General features: G+C 45.8%; 2 protein-coding genes across 3 annotated transcripts; both read right to left on the bottom strand.

The window, feature by feature from the left end:
- Positions 1-618: 618 nt before the first annotated feature.
- Positions 619-10,387, bottom strand: LOC123100147 (ninja-family protein MODD). Its single transcript, XM_044522120.1, has 3 exons — positions 10,288-10,387; positions 9,790-10,180; positions 619-1,170 (listed from the first exon to the last, which is right to left on the bottom strand). Exons 2-3 carry the CDS (start codon positions 10,157-10,159, stop codon positions 785-787), a joined length of 756 nt encoding a protein of 251 aa, XP_044378055.1. The 5' UTR covers positions 10,160-10,180; positions 10,288-10,387; the 3' UTR covers positions 619-784.
- A 7,710-nt stretch (positions 10,388-18,097) lies between these two features.
- On the bottom strand, positions 18,098-22,209 carry LOC123098248 (digalactosyldiacylglycerol synthase 2, chloroplastic). Of its 2 annotated transcripts, none has more exons than XM_044520188.1 (5): positions 21,775-22,209; positions 21,140-21,442; positions 20,576-20,842; positions 19,310-19,659; positions 18,098-18,950 (listed from the first exon to the last, which is right to left on the bottom strand). In XM_044520188.1, exons 2-5 carry the CDS (start codon positions 21,419-21,421, stop codon positions 18,419-18,421), a joined length of 1,431 nt encoding a protein of 476 aa, XP_044376123.1. In that variant the 5' UTR covers positions 21,422-21,442; positions 21,775-22,209; the 3' UTR covers positions 18,098-18,418. The 2 variants fall into 2 exon arrangements, with proteins under 2 accessions (XP_044376123.1, XP_044376121.1); XM_044520186.1 differs by having other exon boundaries at positions 21,140-21,478; positions 21,775-22,208.
- Positions 22,210-22,552: the final 343 nt, after the last annotated feature.

Here is a 22,552-nt window from a genome sequence, read left to right as displayed (position 1 = left end):
CATCTTCCTCCTCCAGCCAACATTCCTCTCCCTCCCCCACGTACCGCCGGCCGGGCCACCTGCCGCCGCCACCCGCGGCCGTTTGCGCTCCCCCGACCGCCTTGCCGCACCGCCCTCCCCTAGCCTCACCCCACCGCTGTGCTACCGCCGCCCCAAGCCATCCCTCTAAACCTCACCGCCAAACAGACTTTCCGGCGACCCCACACCCCTCGACCTGACTCGCTCACGCCGGCTATCGCCGGCTCCTTCTCGACCATGGCATGGTCTCGCCGGGGTCGGCGCTCCTCAACCCACCCCCGCCTTCAGCCTCGCCAGAATTGAGAATTGACTGACGCCGCAATTTTTTTCAGCCACTAATTAGCAAACGCGAACATTAAGAGCCAAAATATGCATATCGCCACATGGATGCTACCAACTACAAGCGCTTAACATTAAGAGGCTAACCTGTGTCTTCTAACTAAGATGTTCCACCCCACTTTTGTCCGTGCGTCTTCTAACAAGGTAAGCTGCTGACCGGAAGATGAAACAGTACAAGAAAACAATACAGGAAACAAGCGATGACCAGAACGACGAGTAATGTTCAATCTGTCTTTATGTTTGCTATTAAGTTGTCTGCAGGAGCAACTCTCCCCCCATGTCTTCAGTTCAGGTAATAAGTACTGTAATGTAAAGTCTGTAACATAGATGCAGTCTAGCTCACGATGAGATTTCTAGTTCGAAAGGTAATACGCTTAACACTTGGGGCGATCTCATCTGCATGCACGCGCCGCCGCGCCGCGCCGGTCTAAAGCCAAGACGGGGTCTTGACGATGATGCTCCTCAGCGGGTTGGCGACTTGGCCGCCTCCAGCATGCTCCACAAACTCCGCCGGAGTGAGGAAGCTACCATGGCACACACACATGATCCTCAACTCGTCAACTCTGCTGTACTGGTACAGAAAGCCTACAGTCCTCATGCCATTGTGGAGCCCGCTCGTCCACACCAATGGCATCTCCCGCGCCAGGGCCGCGTGTCTCTCTGAAGCACCTTGCTGCTCTCCCCTAGAACCAAGGGTTGCGGCCATCATCACCGCCACTGCTAAAGAAGAAGCGGTTGCCATGACGCCGTTTGTACCCTCAGACCAGGGCACAACAGCTGATGACAGGCTCCGCCCTTCAGCCCTAGGAGTTCCTGTAAGATCAGACACCAACAAACACAATAGGGATCAACAGAAGCAAATCTGATAGTAGAATAAGAACCAACCGCCTCTGAACAACAGCATGTATAGAACAGTCTGAATCTATCAATAGTTGTTTTACAACGAGGATTGGTGTACCAGGTAACATGTCCCAAGTAACGGAAGCCATTCCATGGCCTACAAGTTCTATGAGTTTTACAAAAAGAAGTCCAAAAAAATTAGATGCACTGACCTTGACAAATTGAAAAACAAAGCCTTTCTATGCATGGCAATGGATCATCATATGTACAGCAAGGTCTAGGTAATTCAGTGTAACAAGAACCAACACGTACAGAAGAGCCTGATTGGTAATTCAGTTTAGCATCAAGTGCTTGAATTAACAGTAGTTTGCGAAGTAATCTGGGCGCAGCCAACATTAATTCAGTTTATCATTGTTCCACAAGATAGTCGGAAAGTTCCATGGCCTAAAAAAAGCTTGTGTAGCAATCATAATATTTTGCCATGGGCAGCAAGGCCGGCCGTACGAGCCGCCCGCTCGAGAAACACAAAGAAGTGACGATCCAAGTTAAGTACTGTATTTCCTTATCCGTTAAGTACTGTATTTCCCAAGTAAAACTCAACACGACTCTCAAAAGAAAAGAAAAGGCACAGTATTCTCTCTCTATTATACGTATATTAAAAAATGTAAAACTCGCACTAGTACTGGCGATATATACATGGGCATATGCATCGGGAGCACAGATTTAGGAACTAGGAGTACCACGATAATGCAGCTTATCGTTTGTTAGAAGATCAACGCTGCGTCGGCAAAACCTAGCTGCAGGAGTTAGCATAGTCAGTTATTGCTATCTCTGCAGTTCCTGTTCAACTACACGTTCAATAGGACAAATACTACACGGAGGGAGTATATGCCAAAAAAACATCTTATAATTATGTTACGGAGGGGGTATGAAGAATAATGGAACCAACCTTTTAGGAAATAACCACATGTTTGTTTGGTAATATTAATAGATCCAATCTAGTAGACCCTTTAGCTAATTATTTTTCCAATCAAAAATAGTTAGTTTAGCCTAAATATGAATCATGTTGACCTAAATATTAAAGGCAAAGAAACAAAAAAGGGAACAATGTGCATCATATGGAAGCATGTTTTGGGGGATCTAGTCGTGGAGAAGGGGCGGGGTTGCTTTGCTCACTTGCACTCTCGCAACCAATCGTGTGTGATTTGGTCTCTGGCCGACGACAAAGTGGTGGTGGTAAAGGGGTTGCCGAAATCCATGCTCGAAATGGCTTTTTGCTCGGACATCACTGTCAACTTTGATTGCTGATTCCGACACTCCAAATCCGTGTGGATTCGAATGCTATTTGCCGCATCCAAGAAAATATTAGACTAGCTAAGCAAGCACACATGCTTCACAACGTAAAAGGTGCTTGATATGGCATCGTTGGTGCGACAAACAATCACCGTACTACCATACAACAAACATCTCCGGCATTGCTCGGACATCCTTGCCAAACTTTGGTTTCCAAGTCAACATCCCCAAATCCATGTTGGATTTTAGTGCTGTTTTTTTGTTTAAAAATACATACCATATGATGCACCAAAATCGAATACTATGTTTGAGTCCATGTTGAGCGCATATGTGTATAACGGATTCTTGAGTGTCGGGACCATGAGGCGGGCGTCATTTAACTTGTTCCTCGATGATAGACCTCTAGGGTGTCCATTTTTTTGAGTTTGACACTCTGAATCCGTGTTGGATTAGAGTGCTTTTGACGTATCCAACAATATCATGGTGGACAAGGCACCGAGATCCTCTACCACGTTTTAGTAAGTGTTGGACTAGTAAGCGAGCATATGGGCATTGCGAGGTCTACCGAAATAACGAGAGTCGGAGCTAGCCTGCCCGACGATGTTGAACTTGTTCCTATATGATTTAGACCTCTACGGTTGTCCAACTTCAATTATTGAATCCAGTACCGTGTCTGAGTAAATGTTGAGTAGGTAAACAACTCATCGGGATCACCAAGATACAACGAAATGGCGACCATCGGGACTAGGATGGTCGACGACGTTCGACTTGTTCCTAACCAACATATCACGGGTTTCCAACGTTGATTTCCGAATATGATAGTCCAAATTTGTGTTGGATTTGATTTGAGCGTTACTTGCCATGTCCAACAATCATGTTGTATAAGGCAATGGAATCATGTACCACGTTTGGATAAATGTTTGACTAGGTATCATGTGCTTCATCTTGGATTTGGGTGTTATTCATCGTGTCCAAGAATACCATGTCGAATAGGTTGCTGAAATCATGTACCGCATCCAAAAAAATGTTTGAATGGGTATCATGTGCTTCATGAGAAACAACGAAATGGCAAAGCATTGATGCTACTTCTCCAAATGAGAAAAATGTTATACTAGGTAACCAAGCACATATGTGATACAAGGTACACCGAAATGCCGAGCATCGGGGCTAGGATTGTTGACATTGTTTGATTTGTACCTCAATGATAGACCTCAACAGGTTTCCAACTTTGGTTACCGAATGCGGTAACCCAAATTTTTGTCATACTTGAGTGTCATTTTTCATTTCCAACAATTTCTTGTCGAATAAGGCACTTGAAGCAGTGTACCGCCTCAGAGAAATGTTTGACCAACTATCACTTGTTCCGCAAGATATAGAGAAATGGCATGTGTTCATGCTACTTTGCTGAACGAGTAAATGTCATACAAGGTAAACAAGCACATCACCACCGCAAGGTTTGCTAGAGCGGTAAGCATCCGCACTAGGATGGACGAAGGTGTTCCGACTTGTTCCCCAGTGATAGACCATGATGGGTTACTTCAGTTGTCAAATAGGACCGCCATGTTGATATTATTTGCCTGTCCAGCAATTTCATGCAAAATAAGGCACCAGAACTGCCACCTAAAGAGAAATGTTTGCCCATGTATCATGTGCTTCGCAAGATACATAGATATGGCAAGCGTTCATGTTACTTCGCCAAATGAGTAAAACTTCACACTAGTTAAAGAAGCACATTGGAGTTGAAAGATATGCCTGAACGGCAAGCATCCGCACTAGCATGGCCAATGATTTTTGACATGTTCCTCGGTGATAGACCTCAATGGGTTTTGAACGTCTGTATTCCTTATATAGCGCCCGAATTTGTATTGGATTTGAGCGTTATTTGCCATGTCAGAAAACCAAATACGGCTCCAGAACCATGTACCACCTCCGGAGAGATGTTTGACCAAGTATCATGTGCTTCGCAAGATACATAGATATGGCAAGTGTTATGTTACTTCGCCAAATGGGTAAAACTTCACACTAGTTAAACAAGCACATTGGAGTCGCAAGATATGCCGAAACGGCAAGCATCCGCACTAGCATGGCCAATGACTTTTGACTTTTTCCTCGGTGATAGACCTCAATGGGTTTTGAACGTCCGTATTCCTTATATAGCGCCCGAATTTGTATTGGATTTGAGCGTTATTTGCCATGTCTGAAAACCGAATACGGCACCAGAACCGTGTACCACCTCCAGAGAGATGTTTGACCAAGTATCTTGTGCTTTGCAAGATACAAATAAATGGAAAGCATTCGTGCTACTTTGCCAGATGAGTAAAATGTTGCACTAGTTATCAAGCACATCAACATCTCACGGTATGCCAGAACTGCCGGAACGACAAACATCCACACTAGGATGGTCGACGGCTTTCAAATTTGTTCCTTGGTGATAGACCTCGATGGGTTTCAAACTTTCATTTCCGAATATGACCACCTGGATTCGTTTGGTATTGAGCGTTATTTCTCGTGTTTGACATTATCATGCCGAGTAAGTCACAGAAATCATGCACCACATCCATGGCATCATGTGATTCACGAGATACAACGAAATGACAACCATTGATGCTACGTACTCTAACCACATTGAGGTCGCAAGGTATACTAGTATGGTGAGCATCAGGACTAGGATGGCCACCAACTTCTACTTTGTTCATTAGCAATAGACCTTGGCAGGTTTCCAACTTCGGTTGTCGAATATGACATCCGAAATTTGTGGAAGTTCACTGCTATTGGTGCTGTCCAATTACACCATGTCAAATAATGCAATGGAATCATGTACCGCCTTTGAATAAATGTTGATGTAAGTGTCATGTGTATCACAAGACACAATCAAATGAAAAGTATTGGGCCTAGTCTGCCCAACAGGGTCTAGCTGGTTCCTCGATTGATGTCCAACTATGATTGTCATGTCAACACCCAAATCCATGTCAGATTCGAGTATCTAGGGTGTTATTTTTATGTGTCAAAAAATAACATGTTGAATCGGGCACCGGAATCAGATACCACGTCTGAGCAAATGGTAAACTAGGTTAGCAAGCACACAGGTGTAGCATGGGTACACCGACATGTAGAGCATCATGGCAGCTGCCCCAATTGTTCATTAATTACATAGACCTCAATAGGTGTCCAACTTCATTTGTGTAGTCCGACATTGGCATCCGTCGTGTCAAATTTCTGTATCGAAATCCAATAACACATTCGACTAAGCATCATTCTTACATCACACATACATGCTAATGAGTTGTTTCTGCTTTGTTCCTCTCGACGGGTAGGCGCCCCGCCTCACCCATTACATGTGTGGACGAGGCTCCTCCGTCCATCGTTCCATCTACCAGTTGGGGTCATGGATTTAGCGTTTGGTTCCTTGATGACGACGACGATGGTGGTGGTGGCGGCATGCGTGATAAGCATAATATTTCCCCTACTTCTGGTCCACCTTGTTGGAGACTATCAATGGTGGCTCTGGTCATTGCTCTTCGGTGTGTTGTGGATATGTTATCTCGTCGTGTTTTGTAGATGGTCTTCGAAGGCATCGTCGAGTGGAATAGACGACATGCTTCATATCTTGCTCCTTCTCCAATCATCGCTTCATGTCTTGGTCCTCTAGCTCCTTCTTCAACCAATGAACTTCAACTAGCTTCAGCTTCGTCGCGAGCTAGTGAGATGAGGTCTCCCCCAACCCATCCGTCGGGATCTAGGATGGTCATCCAGCCCTCTTTGTCGCGATATGTTCTTCTTATGTCTTCTGGACCGGCCAATGACTTCTCGGCCACTACATCAACAATGTTTCCACGACTCTGGTGGTGTTTCAGAGGTTTAGAGGGAATATTGAGTTTTGCTCACGGCATCGATTTCCTGAAGGACCTGTGCATAATTTGCTGCTTCTTTAGGGATGGTCCTTTAGGGTTGGTTCACTTCAATACATGAACTTGGCCTCTTTGCCAAAAAAAAAAGTAGTGAGCTAATAATTGCTTGCGAGGCTGAGGTTGACGATTGCCCATCCAAGCAGCTAGCTCACACCCCGATTTTACCTTGATTTTCCATCTTCCTAAAATGATACACAAATCATGACAGTGTCCTAGTAGACACTGGCATGCAAACAATTGTAAAGAAGATAACTCCATTATAATGTGTAAGTTATCAAATAAGCAAGCCAAACGAGATGTAATACAATTTCTGGGTGGGAAACATCGATGATGATACATCATCTTAGACTCTTATAGCTTGTCAATGCCCTTGGGTGTCCTTATTTAGAAATAATAATACACTTAAGATCCAGCGGCCTAGCTATACTTCAGAACTAGGCGCCTTACCCCATACAAAGTACTACTTTATTCACCGACCAGGTGCAATGGCAAGAGTAAATTGCCAAAAACCACCATAATTGTGTCGCTTAGTGCGAAAACCCCCCTGTTTTCTAAAAGTTTGCCGAAAACACCGATTTTCAGTAATCACGTTGCCGAAAGCACTAACCGGTCGATTGAACGCGTTTTGACAACGAACCTGGCGCCTCGTCCCCACCGGTCAGTACGATGTGGCAGTTAACGTGGCTCGCATTGACCTGGTTCGACTGGACCGAGTCAGTCAACGTTGCTGCCATGTGGGGTCCATTTGTCATAGGAAGAAAACATAAAATATTCTTTCCCTTTCTCTTTATCTCCCCACGAGCCACCGCCTCGATCCGCCACCACGCACGGGACGACTGGCAGCCGCACCCGCCGGAGCGCCGCCGGCCGGCGAGCTAGGCCGTGAGCAGAGCAAGGCGACAGTCGTGTCTCGCCAGAGTTGGAGAGCATGCGGTTTCCCCTTCCTTTTTTTTCTGCCCGGAGAAAGAGAGCTCCGCCTGAGCACAACCACCAGAGACCGCGCGACTAACGGCCTCTGTCGACCTCGCACCCAATGTCCAGGAACATCGCCCTCCTCCTCTACGTCCTCCTGCACCTTGAATTTGACGGACGCGTCCCGACCGCCACTCGCAGGTCTTCTTCCTCCTCTCCGGCCGGACGTCATCGTCTCCAAAATTTGTCGATGACACTGCACCATCGACTTACTCGACTCCTCCATTGGCTCCGACACGACGCCACACACACGCTGGACAAGATCCTGGCCATGGCCACTCACGCCGCTCCCCCCCAGCGCCCCGCCGTCCATGGCGCGCCGCAACACGTCGACTCCGGCAACACGGCCGCGGCAGCCTCTTAGCCCTACGCCCCTGCTCAACCTATCCAGATCACCACCACCAGCTCCGCCTGCTTCTGCGGCCCGCAGCGGCCATTGGCAGGGAGGTCGTGGCGGAGGCCATGGCGTGCGTCGGGCACGAGGCAGGTGGAGCTCAGGGGTGGGGAAGGAAGGAGAAGAACGGCGCTAGAGGCGGGGCTGGCAATGCTCGGCTCGCCGGAGTCCGTCGACGGACGGCGGCGCAGAGCCGTGCGGTGCGCGTGGCGCGAGCAGCGGCCGGTCGCTGCACACAGAACGTATTCGATAAAATGAACAATTGTGCTGACGAGTGAGCCCTTTTGTTAACTTAACGTTTCAGCCGACGGCGTTAATTTGCGGTGCCACGTCACTCCTGAAAGTGGGCCCCATCTGTCATATGTCGCATCAAATGGCTATTAATTGACCGGTTAGTTCTTTCAGCAACACGATTATTAAAAATCGGTGTTTTGTAAACTTTTATGAAAATGATGGGTTTTCGCACTGAGCGATGCAATTGTGGTGATTTTTGACAATTTACTCAATTGGCAAATGGCAAACCCTAACTCTATTTACCTAAAGTGTGTTGCACCTATGCTCACACGTGAGTTCACTGGGAGTGTCTCAGCTAGTCTCGTATTCCCTGCTTGTGTACTTTGAAGAGGTAAACATTTTTTTTCTTCTAAAATTTATGTGGATGTAAAACAGTTCAACGTATATTAAAAATTATTGTGTAAATTTATGTGTCTTCATTCAGGACCACAAGAACGGGCAATTGTTGTGTATCTTCATTGTATTTTTAAAATACACAATTACAAAAAAATTGACAGGGTTACATTTTGAAAACTACTCGCCGTGTATTAAAAATAATTGTGTAATAATAGTAAACTCCGTAAATGTATTAAGACATGTTAAAGGTGTTTGTATAAATTTTAGATTAATTTATGCAATAATTTTTTTAATACATGTTGTAAATTTTTTGAATGCATGACAAACATCTTTCACAAACACATTTACCATTTTGTAATACACGTGAAACTTTTTTCAAAAACATGTTGAACATTTGGTTTCAAATGAACTAGCATATTCCCTAAATCTTAAACTGTAAATTATCTCATTAAGAATTAAGTGGCGTCTTGCCTGTTTGTTAGCACACAAACGCATTGGTAGCACCGAGAGGTCCCTGCTTTGAACATCCAGTTCCTTTAATATCTTGTTCCATTTCCATCTTTAATGTGTGTTGTTCTTCTAGAATATAAGTATAAAATAAAATCTGGTAGTCCATTTTAGAACAAAAGCTGTCACGTGGTGTGGTTAGCGACGGCTGCTCGTTAGACCAGCAGATCGTTTGTTCAAAACCCCACCACTGCAATTTTTTCCAGTCCAGTTTCATTTGTACTTCTCACTAACGGGTGGGGCCTATAAGGTGGCTGTTTATAATTAAAATTCAGGGAATTATCTAAAAAAATCTAGTCCAATTTCATTTATACTGTTCACTAGCAGTATGCCCCACCAGGCGACGGTATTTAATTAAAATTCAGGGGTCGTGTGCAAAAAAAAACATCACACACGGGTCAGCCAGCGCCTCACTCACTCCCAGACACTGACATGTGGGCCATTGTCGCCCTGTCATGCCATGCGGACCGCCTTACACACTTCCAGCTAGCGCCACTCCTCACAACCACTGACATGTGGGCCATCGCCGCCACTGCCATGCTGGCATGTCACGCGAACAGAGCATACGCCCGGATACGGACGGAGAGACCGTGAGACTGCGACAAACAAATTGGCACTCCCACGGATCTCAAATCAGTCTTACAACAATTTATCTAAAAAAGAACGATTAAACAATTCATGTCCATTATACTGGATAAATAAAAGCATTCATCTGCCGTTACCCCTGACCTAATTAACTAGCACAATATGTGAGATGTATGCACCAGCGCACGAGATTAATTGAGCAAAAAATACCATTAATTGAGCAAAAACAAATACGTACTACTCTACCACATTTGTATAGCAAAGGACAAATATAGCATTATGGAAACACGAAGAAAGATGCACCTTCCACGGGCTCCATCTTGATGCTGCGCAAAGGGGTCGCCGAGGGCTGGACCTCAGCGGCGCAGGCGCTCCCAAGGAAAGGGTTCAAGGTTGCACGCAGCAAAGCTGAGGGCTCCACGGCGACGCCATGCGGAGGGAAACCAGCCCCCTGCGATGAGTTTGTCCCGACAGGCGCGGGCGGCGCCACCGCCACCGATGAGGACCCGGCGAGCCCCTCGACTCTCCTCCGCTTCGCCCCGAGCCGCCCCCCGAGCGACAGCTCGAGGGTAAGGTCCACCTCCTCAGTACCCGACTCCGAGCGCCGCACCTTCTTCTCGCCGTCGTCTCCGCCGCCGACGCCGCGCGGCATGTCCTTCGAGTAGGCGTCCATCGCCGGCGCCGAAGCCACGAACTGGTCGGTTCAGAGGAAGCGCCCGCACGGACTCGTTCGTCAATTGGTGTTGGTGAGAGAAACGATCACGTAGGAGGAGGAGGATCGAGGAGAGGGGCGCGACTTACAAGGAGTGCGCGGCCGAGGAGGGATCGAGGAGACGCTCTGCTCGCCGCTGCCTCGCACGTCGACGGAGACGCTCTCTGTCGCAACAGAAACAGTGTGCTCCTCTCCGGAGGCCCCCCTCGCGGTTTTCGAGGCGTGGGAGTGAAGGGTATTTTCGGAAGCGCGGGCACGGGACGCCGCCCGGTAGGACACTTGTCGTGCCAGGAGGGGGCGCGTGGCGTGGCCCGCGGCGGAGCCGAGCCCGGCCGGAGCGGTAACGCTCGCGGTACAGCCGGGCGCCTGCGGGGCGAACGTGGGGCCACGGGCGAGAGCGGCTGCGGCTGCGCCTGCGCGGCCCCGGAGCTTCAGTTTCAACTCCTGGCTTGTCCTCATCGAGCAGAGGGAGGGGCTTTTTGGCCCGATCTCCGGCGAACTGCGTGCGACCAGCTCGCCGTGTCGACCTGTCTATCTCTAGCTATCTCCATCTATCTCTATCATCTGTCCAGCCGCTTAAAAGGCGACCGTTTTCTGTCTCACGCACGGCAGGGGGCTAGAGCATGGATCATGTTGCGTCGAACAAGTGCCTATCTACATGCTGGACAACTGGCTGTCAGTTTTGAGCTTGACTGTAAGAGATAAAAGAGTTTTTACGATGCCAGACTGGGGTGGAATAAGCTAGCCACCAAACGCATTGTGCATTGCGGTCAGTGGCAGGTAGCTAGAGCTCTTCGATTTCACCCAGGCGCACGTCTCCCAACTCCCAAGTGGAAACCAACGTTGAGGGCTCGTCTCGGCTCAAGCTTGGGGAAGAGCTGCGCCACCGAGTTCGCCAAAGTCGTCGGCAGCAGAGGCGACGGTGGCCGCATCGGCAAGACTGCGACGACGGCCGTCGGCCACAGCAGCACCGGTGGCTCCAGCAAGACCTGGGTGCTTCTCTTCGAGCGCCGAGACCTCTTCAGTGGGCTCAAATAGGCTTATGATTCTTTTCCATGCCATCGCTACGTCCTACGTCGCGGTAAAGTGTTTGTATATGGAGTACAAAATCGATAAGAAAGTCCACAAAACAGAGTAGATTCAGTTCAAATGACTTCGACGTGGACACGCCATTGAAAGACCTTAGCGGATGATTTACAGTCTCGCGATTTTTGCCGTTTATACATCGTCAGATCGTCTTCTTCAGTTTAGTTACGACAGATAGTCTTCTTCAGTTTGGTCCGAGAGTTCGTCGACATGGGTAGTAGTCACGTAATTTGCTATGCGAGGCCTCATGTGTGGATCTTTGGTGGTCTTTGTAGCCTCTTCTGTTGCAGACAACATTTTATAATGCTTTCTGTAAGTAGCTGCTTGCAACGGAGGCCGCCAGCTGCGGGCGCCGCCGCGCGCGCTGGGCCGAGGCCAGCAGCCGCGCGAGCTAGGCCGAGGCCGGCTGTGCAGCAGTTTTCCTTTTTCGTTTTTTAATAGTTCTAGTCCAGTTTCTGGGCAGATTTTAAATAGCTTTCCTATGCAATTTTTTTTTCAACGAAAATTTTGTCTAGAAAATAGAAAAGTGACAGAAAAAGTTTCTGAAAATGCAAATGGAAATTTTTCGGAAAATAAATGTTCATGAATTTTATAAATTTTTTTAATAAAGTTCATGATTTTATATTCGGTCATAGAAAAGTTTCTGTAAAAGGTAAAAAGTTCGTGAATTTTTATTCATGTTTTTCCGCTGCGTAAATAATTAATGCTCTTTTACAAAGAAAATAAAAGTTTACATAGTATTAAGTTTTTGAGAGCATGTTAAAGTGATTATTAAAATAAATATGATTATGTTATTTTTATGACCAACGTTGTTAATAACATGATCATGTTTTATTATTGACATTTAAAGGTGCATTTATTTCTAATTTTTGCCCAACGGTAATATAGATTTAATTGCATAGACAATTATATGTTTAATTTGACCAACGTTAGATTAATACATATGATTGTTATATTGATGTCACTTAAATTGTGATTTCAGGAGGCTTTCACTTGATGAGTTGCCTAAAAGAAGTTCCGACACTCAGAGGTGACAACCACACTGAGTGGAGGAAGAAAGTTGAACTGGCGTTTGTTTGTGCTGATCTTGACTGGGTTATGGAGAAACCACAGCCGGTTAGACCCACAGAGCCAGTAAGAGAGGCTACTGATGATGATGCTGCATGGGCTAAAAAGAAAGGGGACTATGCTCCTTTGGAGCAGTCCTACCTCATAGATAATCAAAAGTGGGTCAATGCAAATAAAAAATGCATGGCCTTTATAAAGAACACCATTGAGAGCGCCATTGTGGACTCCATTGCAGAGTGCACTTCCGCAGGGGAGTTGCTCTCAAAGATAAAGAGCCAGTTTATTGGCTCTTCAAAGATATATGCCACCCAGGTGTTAGAGCAACTGGTGACAGAAAAATACACAGGTGGTAGTCATGGCATAAGAGAGCACATCCTCAGGATGAGCAATATGGCAGCAAAGCTCAAACCCATGGATGCGGATCTGGAGATCAAACCAGCGCTCCTGGTCCACCTTGTCATGGCTTCATTGCCGAAGGAGTTTGAAACTTTTGTTGTGAACTATAATATGTCACCTGGAACATGGGACGTTGAAAAGACAATAGCAATGTGTGTTCAAGAAGAGGAGAGACTCAAAGCCTCACATGATGGTACACTCAACTATGTGCAGGGTCACAAAAGAAAGAATTACAATCTAAACAACAAAAGTTCTCCTTCAAAGCCACAAGGAAAAGTTTCCTATCAGCATCAGCGTCAGCAACAGCCTTTCTCAGTGGACAAAGACACTTGTCTCCACTGTTTGGCTAAAGTCGATCATGGCAAAAAGAGGTAACAATATAGTTTCATTTGTCAATGAATCCCTGTATGCACAGTTTTCAAAATCCACTTGGTGGATTGACTCAGGAGCAACTGTTCATGTTGCAAATTCTTTACAGGGATTCCATTCGACGCGGACTACGCTAAGAAGCAAAAGACGCATTGAAGTGGCGAACGGAGTTGAAGCAGAAGTTGAAGCTGTCGGTGATATCTCCTTGGAGTTAGCTGATGGATTCAATCTTCTACTTAGAGATGTTTTATTTGTTCCATCATGTCATAGAAACTTAATAAGTGTTTCTTGCTTGGACAAAGATAATTATGAGTGTTATTTTGGACATGGCAAGTGTGCCATTTGGTTAAATAATGCTTATGTGGGTGATGCTTTACTACATGATGAGCTTTATTTGTTATCACTTCGTGAAAAAGTTTATTCCGTTTGCAATGTGAAAGAACATGTTTCTGCGTCGAATAAAGAACAAAAGAAAAGAAAAAGAACATTTGACTCATCGAAATTATGGCACTGTCGCTTGGGCCATATTTCGAAGGGGAGAATAGAAAGATTAGTCAAAAGTGAAATTCTTCCTCCGTTAGAATTTTCAGACTTAGAACAATGCATAGATTGCATTAAAGGAAAGTACGTAAAACAAATCAAAAAAGGTGCAATCCATAGCACAGGCACACTGGAAATCATTCACACTGATATTTGTGGACCATTTCCGGTGAAAAGTGTGGATGGATATGACTCGTTCATCACATTCACAGATGATTACTCTCGCTATGGTTATATTTATCCAATCAAAGAAAGATCGGAAGCGTTGGATAAATTTAAAATATTCAAAGCTGAAGTTGAAAATCAGCACGATAACAGAATAAAGATAGTAAGGTCTGGCCGTGGGGGAGAGTACTACGGTCGACACACTCCATATGGCCAAGTCCCTGGACCTTTTGCGAAGTTCTTGTAGGAGACTGGCATAGTAGCCCAGTATTGAATGCCGGGCGAGCCTCAGCAAAATGGAGTAGCTGAAAGGCGCAACCGTACCCTTATGGATATGGTGCGCAGCATGATGAGTTATTCCAACTTGCCATTGGGATTATGGATGGAGGCGCTTAAAACCGCCATTCACATTCTCAATAGAGTACCAAGCAAGTCGGTGCCCAAAACACCGTACGAGCTATGGACAGGAAGGATGCCCTCCCTACAATACTTTAGGGTGTGGGGGTGCCCTGCTGAGGCCAAAATGTTTAATCCAAACATTGCAAAGTTAGATCCCAAAACAGTAAGTTGCCACTTCATTGGCTATCTAGACAGATCAAAAGGTTTTCGTTTCTACTGCCCTGATAGATATACAAAGTTTGTAGAAACGAGATATGCAGTCTTCTTAGAGGACGAAATGATGAGGGGGAGCTTGGTAGCTCGGAAAATTGATCTTGAGGAGAAGAGGGTGCATGCACCTAATCCGATGATTCAGGAGCCATTTTTCTCACTACCAGTTGCAACTCCACCCATGACAGCTATGGGGGAAGACCCGGAACCTGTTCGTCAGGAGCCGACTGAACCCGTTGTTGAGCATGAAAGGGAGGTGCAACAGCAAAATTTAGAAGAAGTGCCGGAAGTTGACGCACAAAATGTGCCAGAAACTGAGGCCCTTAGAAGGTCTACAAGACCAAGAAAGTCAGCTATTTCTACTGACTTTAAAGTTTATAACACAGAAATGGTTCATATGGAAAAAGATCCCACCTCATATGAAGAAGCCATGAGAAGCCCTCATTCATCGAAGTGGATGAAGGCAATGGAAGACGAGATGAAATCGATGAGTTCCAAAGATGTTTGGGACTTACAGGAAATTCCCAAAGGAGCCAAAACAGTAGGCTGTAAATGGGTCTACAAAATTAAGTATGACTCTAAAGGGAATATAGAAAAGTATAAAGCACGACTCGTGGCAAAAGGATTTACACAAAGAGAAGGGATAGATTACAATGAGACATTTTCTCCAGTCTCATGTAAGGATTCCTTCAGAATCATAATGGCATTAGTTGCTCATTTTGATTTAGAGTTACATCAAATGGACGTTAAGACGGCATTTCTGAATGGTGATTTAAAAGAAAAGGTCTGCATGAAACAACCCAAGGGTTTTATCATGGAAGGCAAGGAAAATATGGGATGCCGCCTGAAGAAATCCATTTATGGATTAAGACAAGCCTCTCGGCAGTGGTATCTAAAGTTTAATCAAACGATTAAAAGTTTTGGATTTAAAGAAAATATTGAGGATAATTGCATTTATGCAATGTTTAAAAATGGGAAATATATTTTCCTAATCTTGTATGTGGATGATATCCTGCTTGCTAGTAGTGATGTTAGTCTACTACAAGAAACAAAGAAATACTTATCCTCAAATTTTGACATAACAGATCTTGGTGAAGCATCATATGTTTTGGGCATAGAAATTCACCGAGATAGGAACAATGCAGTCTTAGGACTATCTCAGCAAGCATATTTAGAAAAGGTTCTTAAAAAGTATAATATGCATGCGAGTAAAGCCACACCTGCTCCAATAGTCAAGGGCGATAGTTTTGGGAAATTTCAATGTCCCAAGAACCAGTATGAGATCGATCAAATGAAAGCAGTACCATATGCTTCGGCAGTTGGCAGCTTACAGTATGCACAAGTGTGCACTCGCCCTGACTTAGCTTTTATCACCGGGGTACTCGGTAGATATCAAGAGAATCCAGGCCTAGAGCACTGGAAGATGGTAAAGAAAGCATTGCGTTATGCGCAAGGCACGAAGGACTACATGCTAATATACAGGAGAAGTGATTCCCTAGAGATAAAAGGGTATTCAGACGCAGATTTTGCGGGGGACAGAGATGATAGAAAATCCACGTCAGGATACATATTCACCCTCGCTGGGGGAGCTATTTCGTGGAAAAGCTCCAAACAGTCGATAGTTGCATCATCCACGATGTATGCAGAATTCATAGCATGCTTCGAAGCCACGGGGCAGGCGATATGGCTAAAGAAATTTGTACCCGACTTGCAAGTGGTAGATTGTATTCACAAACCACTAAAGATGTACTGCGACAACCAGCCCGCGGTATTTTACGCTCACAACAACAAGTCGAGTAATGCTGCCAAAACAATAGAGATAAGGTATTATGTTGTGAAAGATAAAATCCAGGATCAAACTATAAGTCTCGAGCATATAAGGACAAAGGATATGCTTGCGGATCCGCTAACGAAAGGCTTACCACCCAATGTGTTCAAGGAACACTTAGCCGGCATGGGTTTAAGGGAAAGCCTTATGATTCCTGGATAGGCCCAAAAGGAACAGAATTTGTTTCTGAACATAACGTATGTTGTAGTTGTATGATTCTAACGGCAATTAAGCCGTGACGATGAAACATGCTCTATGTACCAATATGTGATGAAACAGATAAACTAGAAAGTATAAAGTTAAAAGTAAAGTTGAGATCAAGGGGGAGAATGTTAGGTTGATCTCTCTCCCGTTCGAGCCCAACGGGTCGAACGGGCCCTTGACTCGCGCCCTGATCGGGGGCGCCCAACCAAACCATGGTTGGTGGGCCCCTGTGACCCGCGCTATATAAACAGAGGTGGGGGCCGGGGCGCTATTCACGAGGTTAATCGCTGCCACAATCCCCACCTACAATCCCTACCGATCTAGGGTTAGCGCGGTGCTCATGGGAAGTTCCACCTCGCCTACTCTCTGCCACCGCCGTGCGCCCCAGCACCATGATGGCCTCCAGCTCGAGTTCATCTGCTACTGGACAAGGTAGGTTCACCGGATCTACTAGCCTACTCCGATCCAAAGGCCTATCAGGATCATGTTGCGTCGAACAAGTGCCTATCTACATGCTGGACAACTGGCTGTCAGTTTTGAGCTTGACTGTAAGAGATAAAAGAGTTTTTACGATCCAGACTGGGGTGGAATAAGCTAGCTATGCACCAAACGCATTGTGCATTGCGGAGCGGCAGGTAGCTAGAGCTCTTCGATTTCACCCAGGCGCACGTCTCCCAACTCCCAAGTGGAAACCAACGTTGAGGGCTCGTCTCGGCTCAAGCTTGGGGAAGAGCTGCGCCACCGAGTTCGCCAAAGTCGTCGGCAGCAGAGGCGACGGTGGCCGCATCGGCAAGACTGCGACGACGGCCGTCGGCCACAGCAGCACCGGTGGCTCCAGCAAGACCTGGGTGCTTCTCTTCGAGCGCCGAGACCTCTTCAGTGGGCTCAAATAGGCTTATGATTCTTTTCCATGCCATCGCTACGTCCTACGTCGCGGTAAAGTGTTTGTATATGGAGTACAAAATCGATAAGAAAGTCCACAAAACAGAGTAGATTCAGTTCAAATGACTTCGACGTGGACACGCCATTGAAAGACCTTAGCGGATGATTTACAGTCTCGCGACTTTTGCCGTTTATACATCGTCAGATCGTCTTCTTCAGTTTAGTTACGACAGATAGTCTTCTTCAGTTTGGTCCGAGAGTTCGTCGACATGGGTAGTAGTCACGTAATTTGCTATGCGAGGCCTCATGTGTGGATCTTTGGTGGTCTTTGTAGCCTCTTCTGTTGCAGACAACATTTTATAATGCTTTCTGTAAGTAGCTGCTTGCAATCTCATTTTGTAATGCTTCATGTGACTGGACAAATGTGAAAAGAACACTAATTGTTCGACATTTTCAAATAATACCACACATTCACACAACTACTGTAAACCTCTATGAAATACAGAGTATAACTTCTATATTATACTTTGCCTAAGTAGCTGGCAATCTCATCATCTCCGTGCTAGTCCATCAGTTTGTGCAGAAATTCCACCATGCTAACACATACGGGGCAGGTTGGGTATAAAAAGACCTCACAAAGACCTGAAGAAGCTCAGGCCGATGCCAGAGTTATATTCAACACACTATATTTCCCACTCCCAAGACAAGCAAATAATGCACCATTGTACCTCACACAGAGTCATCCAAGTAAATAAAAATTGGAAAAGGCGCCACCAACTCTTCCAGGTCGTGGAATAATGTACATGGAGGATGACAAAAATGTGCCAAACAACAAACCTCACACAGAACCGAAGAAAAGCGCACGCCGATGCCAGAATTACAACACTCTCGGCAGACTATTTCCCCCTCACACAAAAACACCCAATCTACATTACATTGTACCCTACCTTGCACACAGCCGTCGGAGTCGATATTAATGAAACAAAAACCACTAACTCATCCATATTTTTGAACAATGTACACGCATGGCAAATATGCAATTCAACTAGGAGCTCGGGGCCGAACTTGCAGTGTCACGTCATCAGCTTTTGTTTCTGCTTTTTTCTCTTTGGGGGAGAAGCCAAGCCAAGATCTTTGCGCAGCTGCTCATCGGGTTGCAGCGTCTTTGGAACAGCACCAAAGGCGCAACGGGTGACCTCCAGCCCTGAGAGTGCTTGGTGCAGGTATACTGATGCATCCTCCAAACTTTGCTTCAGTTTACGAGTCCTTAGAAAAGTGGGGAAGTATGTCTTGGATGCTTGCTGGATTCTTGGCTCTGCTGTAGGAAGGTTAATCTCAGCAGCCTCCATGAATCTGTCGGTTGCTGCCTCCCACGACAAGTCATACATCTGCATATCTGTTAATGGAGTAGGCTGCTCTGCTAGAGCATTCAGTGTGACTTGTACAAACTCTTCATCGTTGTTGTAGATACGGCAGTTGGGGAACTGCTTGAAGAACTCATTTGAAGGGTGATTGGCACATATAACAATTTTTCCCATTGCAAGGGCCTCAGCTGAGGTCGTGCAGACCACATCTGTTGTGCTGGGGTTGATGAACACTTTATAGCTGTTGGAAAAGAAAGTGATTCACTCTTAAGTTTTAATAACACAAACTATAGCTGTATCCTGAAAATAAAATAAATAACAACATATATTATGTCATTCCTACGATCTATTCCCTCCGTCCCATAATATAAGATGTTGAGGGAGTAGCATTCTAGATCCGCCCCCCCAGCCTGATTCAGTAGCTTGTGCTCAAGTTGTGATTAAATCAGTAAGCTTGATAAAAGGGTGAAACAGAAACAAACCTTATTGTCTTCACAGTGCTATATAGCTATATATAGATTTCAAATAAAAAGAAAAATAAATAAATAGAAAATAGGAAAGATGCAAGGAAATACTTAGTTGGTAAATACGAGAACTTACTCATGGAATAATGGATCTGCATGATCACGACCAGGGTGAACATTTACAGCCAAACTTAAGCGCTCTGCAGATTCTCGGATTTCATCTGAATCTTCTCCACTACCATATAAATCTACTTCAAGATCACTTAACCTGCTCTGATATTTGGACAGAAGGTCAAGAAGCTCCCTATAACCCTTACTCCACACCATCTTCCCAATGTAGTAGGCCCCTTTTGTGAAGGCTGCCTCTCCATTCTGCAGCTGCTTCAATTTTAGCCTGCCAACTTCAAGAAATTTTGGATTCACACCATGGACATTGCATACAACAGATTTGGGTAAATCTTGAGTGGCACCTGATAGTCTGATTATCTGTAAGCCAAAGTTAGCATTGTAAGATTCAGCTGAACAGGGCAGGATGATTCTGGGTTCTATGGATTACAGGGTACTCAATTTCAACAATTTGTAATGGAGCAGAAGGCAAAGGAAGCAAGAAAATCCAGACAGGAAAATTCAAGCTACCTCCATTTTATATTTTTAATTGACTATTGTTATGTCATGAAACATCAAACATGTCATAGAAATGTTCGGAAAGTTTGAACAAGCAAAATGCACCCTGAAAGTATGCCTATTTTTTATTCATCATACCTCATAACCAAAAGTATGCATTTCACCACATACTCCTACGCAGTCATTCCAATTAAAACCAATATCCAAATTATAAAAAAATAACATATGGTGCAGTAGTTGGTCAAAAGTTCCAGCGGTAGATGGTAATTATCCAGCATACTATATTTTGCAAAATTATAGACAAAAGTACAAGATTTGTTGATACAGCTAAAGCAAGAACAACTATTGGGTCAGGGCTGCCGGAAAATAAAGGTTATGTTACAGATTGTTGATTCATCCGGGTAGTGCAGAGATTCTCTGTTAGATGATATTTATCTCTTCTGCATTTCCAAGGCAGTTTTTGCACATTTTGTTATGGGCTCTGACTAAATATCTATTTCTATCCATATCAATCTCACATGATAAGGTCAACATTGTATAGAGTAAGCATGGCTACGTTCACTGCACTGAGGTCAACAGATAAAAAAGGCTAACTCATCACAACTTTGTTGATCTTATATCTGAAGGACATACATGTGGGCATGCATGGACAAAGATTATGAATAGGAATCATTCATGCTTGGTCCTGATTCTTGAGATAAATGAGGCATCATGAACAGAGATAACACGTCTTACATAACAGAGGTGAAGGTTTGACTGCACATATTCAGGATGTTACCTTGTGGCAATAAATTCGGGTAACCCAAGTGTTTGCATATCTGAGGCAACAGGCAATCACTTGTCCATTCTTTTCTCTTCTCACATATGCTAGATAGTTTGTGTGGATCACACCTATCACTTGTCTGAACTTATTTTTCCATCTTCGCCCATGGTGGTACCAATTTAGATGCTCGGGCTCCTCTAGAACAGCAATATCGGCCATTTCATCTGGAATGCATTCTGTGATATCCCCAACAGGTAGAATGCTTCTCATTTCTTTAGAAAACTACATCATAAGAAAAGGCCAAGCTCTTTCAAATAGCCTCAAAGCGAAACCAAATTACAAATGTGAGGCAGAATATACATATTGCCAGATGGATGACAACAACTACAGGGCCTACCGCCAGCAAGAACAAATCATCATCTATTGCACTTAACTTTATGCAAGCAAGGGATCAAAGTTCTCTTATAACTGTAATCAATTTCAGTCAGATATATTTGGAACGAAACCACCTGTGCAAAGTAAACCATGGAGAAGATAAGATGATCCTAAGAACACATTGAGCTGGAAGAACTGGTATACCTTAGCAGGGTAGAAGTTGATGCTGAATGATGGCCTGAAGTCGACCCTCTCCTCAATCCAGCGACGAACATAACCCTCTTGCTCCAACGGCGAATCGAACACAATCTTGGTAGGGTAAACCAACTCTTGGTCCCTTAGAGAAAGCCAGGGGATCACCAAGGTGGCGTCTCTGCTCCCATCCTTCGCAAGGTAAGCTGCCCGGAACAATGGATTGATGGAAGTCCCCGTCATCCATGGAAGGCTCGCTGTGGTGAACACAGCGAAATGCCGCCTCGCCGACATGGCGTGCAGCGTGCAGGTACACTGTGAATTCCACCCAAATTTATGGTTATCCCGTCACTGGAAAGGACACAAGGATATGCATGAGCAACAAATTTGTGAATTGGTTTTTAAGACGTTGGTGCTAACAACTGAACAATCTCCATGTATGAATGATTACGAGACACAGGGTAAACTGTAACAGCAGGTATGCATGTTGCAACTTGCAACCAGACTACACAAATCGCATGAAAGCGAGCTCCCGCGTGCTGGGGGAATACTAGCAGTAAATTAAATAAACAAACAAATAGAGTAGACGACTATTCCAAACGACGGATTCGAGCAGATTGGCAGGGAATCAGGGCGGTTAACCTTACCACCAAGGGCCGAGGAGGAGAGCTACACGGCAGAGGCGCCGGGCCGGGCCGGGTCGGGTCGGGGCAGCTCGCGGCCGGACGGGCTCGTCCCGGCGGGTGAGCGGCCGGCTGTGGCGACTAGGGGCGACGAGCGGCGGTTGAGCGGGCGGGCGCGTGGCGGCGGCAACCGAGAGCAGAGCTAGCGAAGCGGAGGGGGAAAGGTAGTACTCGGCCGGGCCACCCCACCAACACCTGTCGTGTCGTGTACTCGGTCGTGGGCGCGCGCTGGCGCTGGCTAGATCCCCCCGGAAGCCGGAGTGCTACTACTATTTCCCCTGATCCAGTCCCGCGCGGCGACGACGTGACGTACTGACGTGCGCCGGTGGATCTGGGCCGCACGCCGGCGTCTGGACGAACGGGAGGCGGCACAGCGTGACGGCTGAGGCGACCCCAGGCGCGAGTAGTTTAGTGGCCGGTAATCTGAGGTTATGCCTAATGGTGTGGAATATTCCTCCCTTGACAGCCACGCTCCGGCGCCGACCGAATCCAAGCAACCGACCGGGTCTCTGGGAGGGCATCGTGCCAGCGAGGGAGTGTCTGTTCGAATGTATGGGGTGCCAGCTCACGAATATAACAACGGAGTGGTAGAATGAATAGTCCAGGAGGAAATTCTATACATTTTCCCAAAAGAAAATTCTATATATCTCTATCTCTACTATCTTCTAATCCAACCGCCGCTCAACGCGCGGCGCGTTAAAAACTAGTTTGCAGCGCGCCCATCGTCTGGTTTGGCGCGGCG

Source organism: Triticum aestivum, chromosome 4D (genome assembly GCF_018294505.1).
Source record: "Triticum aestivum cultivar Chinese Spring chromosome 4D, IWGSC CS RefSeq v2.1, whole genome shotgun sequence".
In the NCBI taxonomy this organism is placed as follows: domain Eukaryota; kingdom Viridiplantae; phylum Streptophyta; class Magnoliopsida; order Poales; family Poaceae; genus Triticum; species Triticum aestivum.
This window is presented reverse-complemented; position numbering and strand designations above follow the sequence as displayed.

What these genes read in the sequence shown, in the direction of transcription:
- LOC123100147 (XM_044522120.1), bottom strand. Translation starts at nt 10,159, where the DNA reads ATGGACGCCTACTCGAAGGACATGCCGCGCGGCGTCGGCGGCGGAGAC. An exon ending in CAAGATGGAGCCCGTGGAAG is followed by an intron (nt 1,171 to 9,789) that starts GTGCATCTTTCT and finishes CTGATCTTACAG; the next exon opens with GAACTCCTAGGGCTGAAGGG.
- LOC123098248 (XM_044520188.1), bottom strand. Translation starts at nt 21,421, where the DNA reads ATGTCGGCGAGGCGGCATTTCGCTGTGTTCACCACAGCGAGCCTTCCA. An exon ending in TCAACTTCTACCCTGCTAAG is followed by an intron (nt 20,843 to 21,139) that starts GTATACCAGTTC and finishes CTTATGATGTAG; the next exon opens with TTTTCTAAAGAAATGAGAAG. An exon ending in CCCGAATTTATTGCCACAAG is followed by an intron (nt 19,660 to 20,575) that starts GTAACATCCTGA and finishes TTTGGCTTACAG; the next exon opens with ATAATCAGACTATCAGGTGC.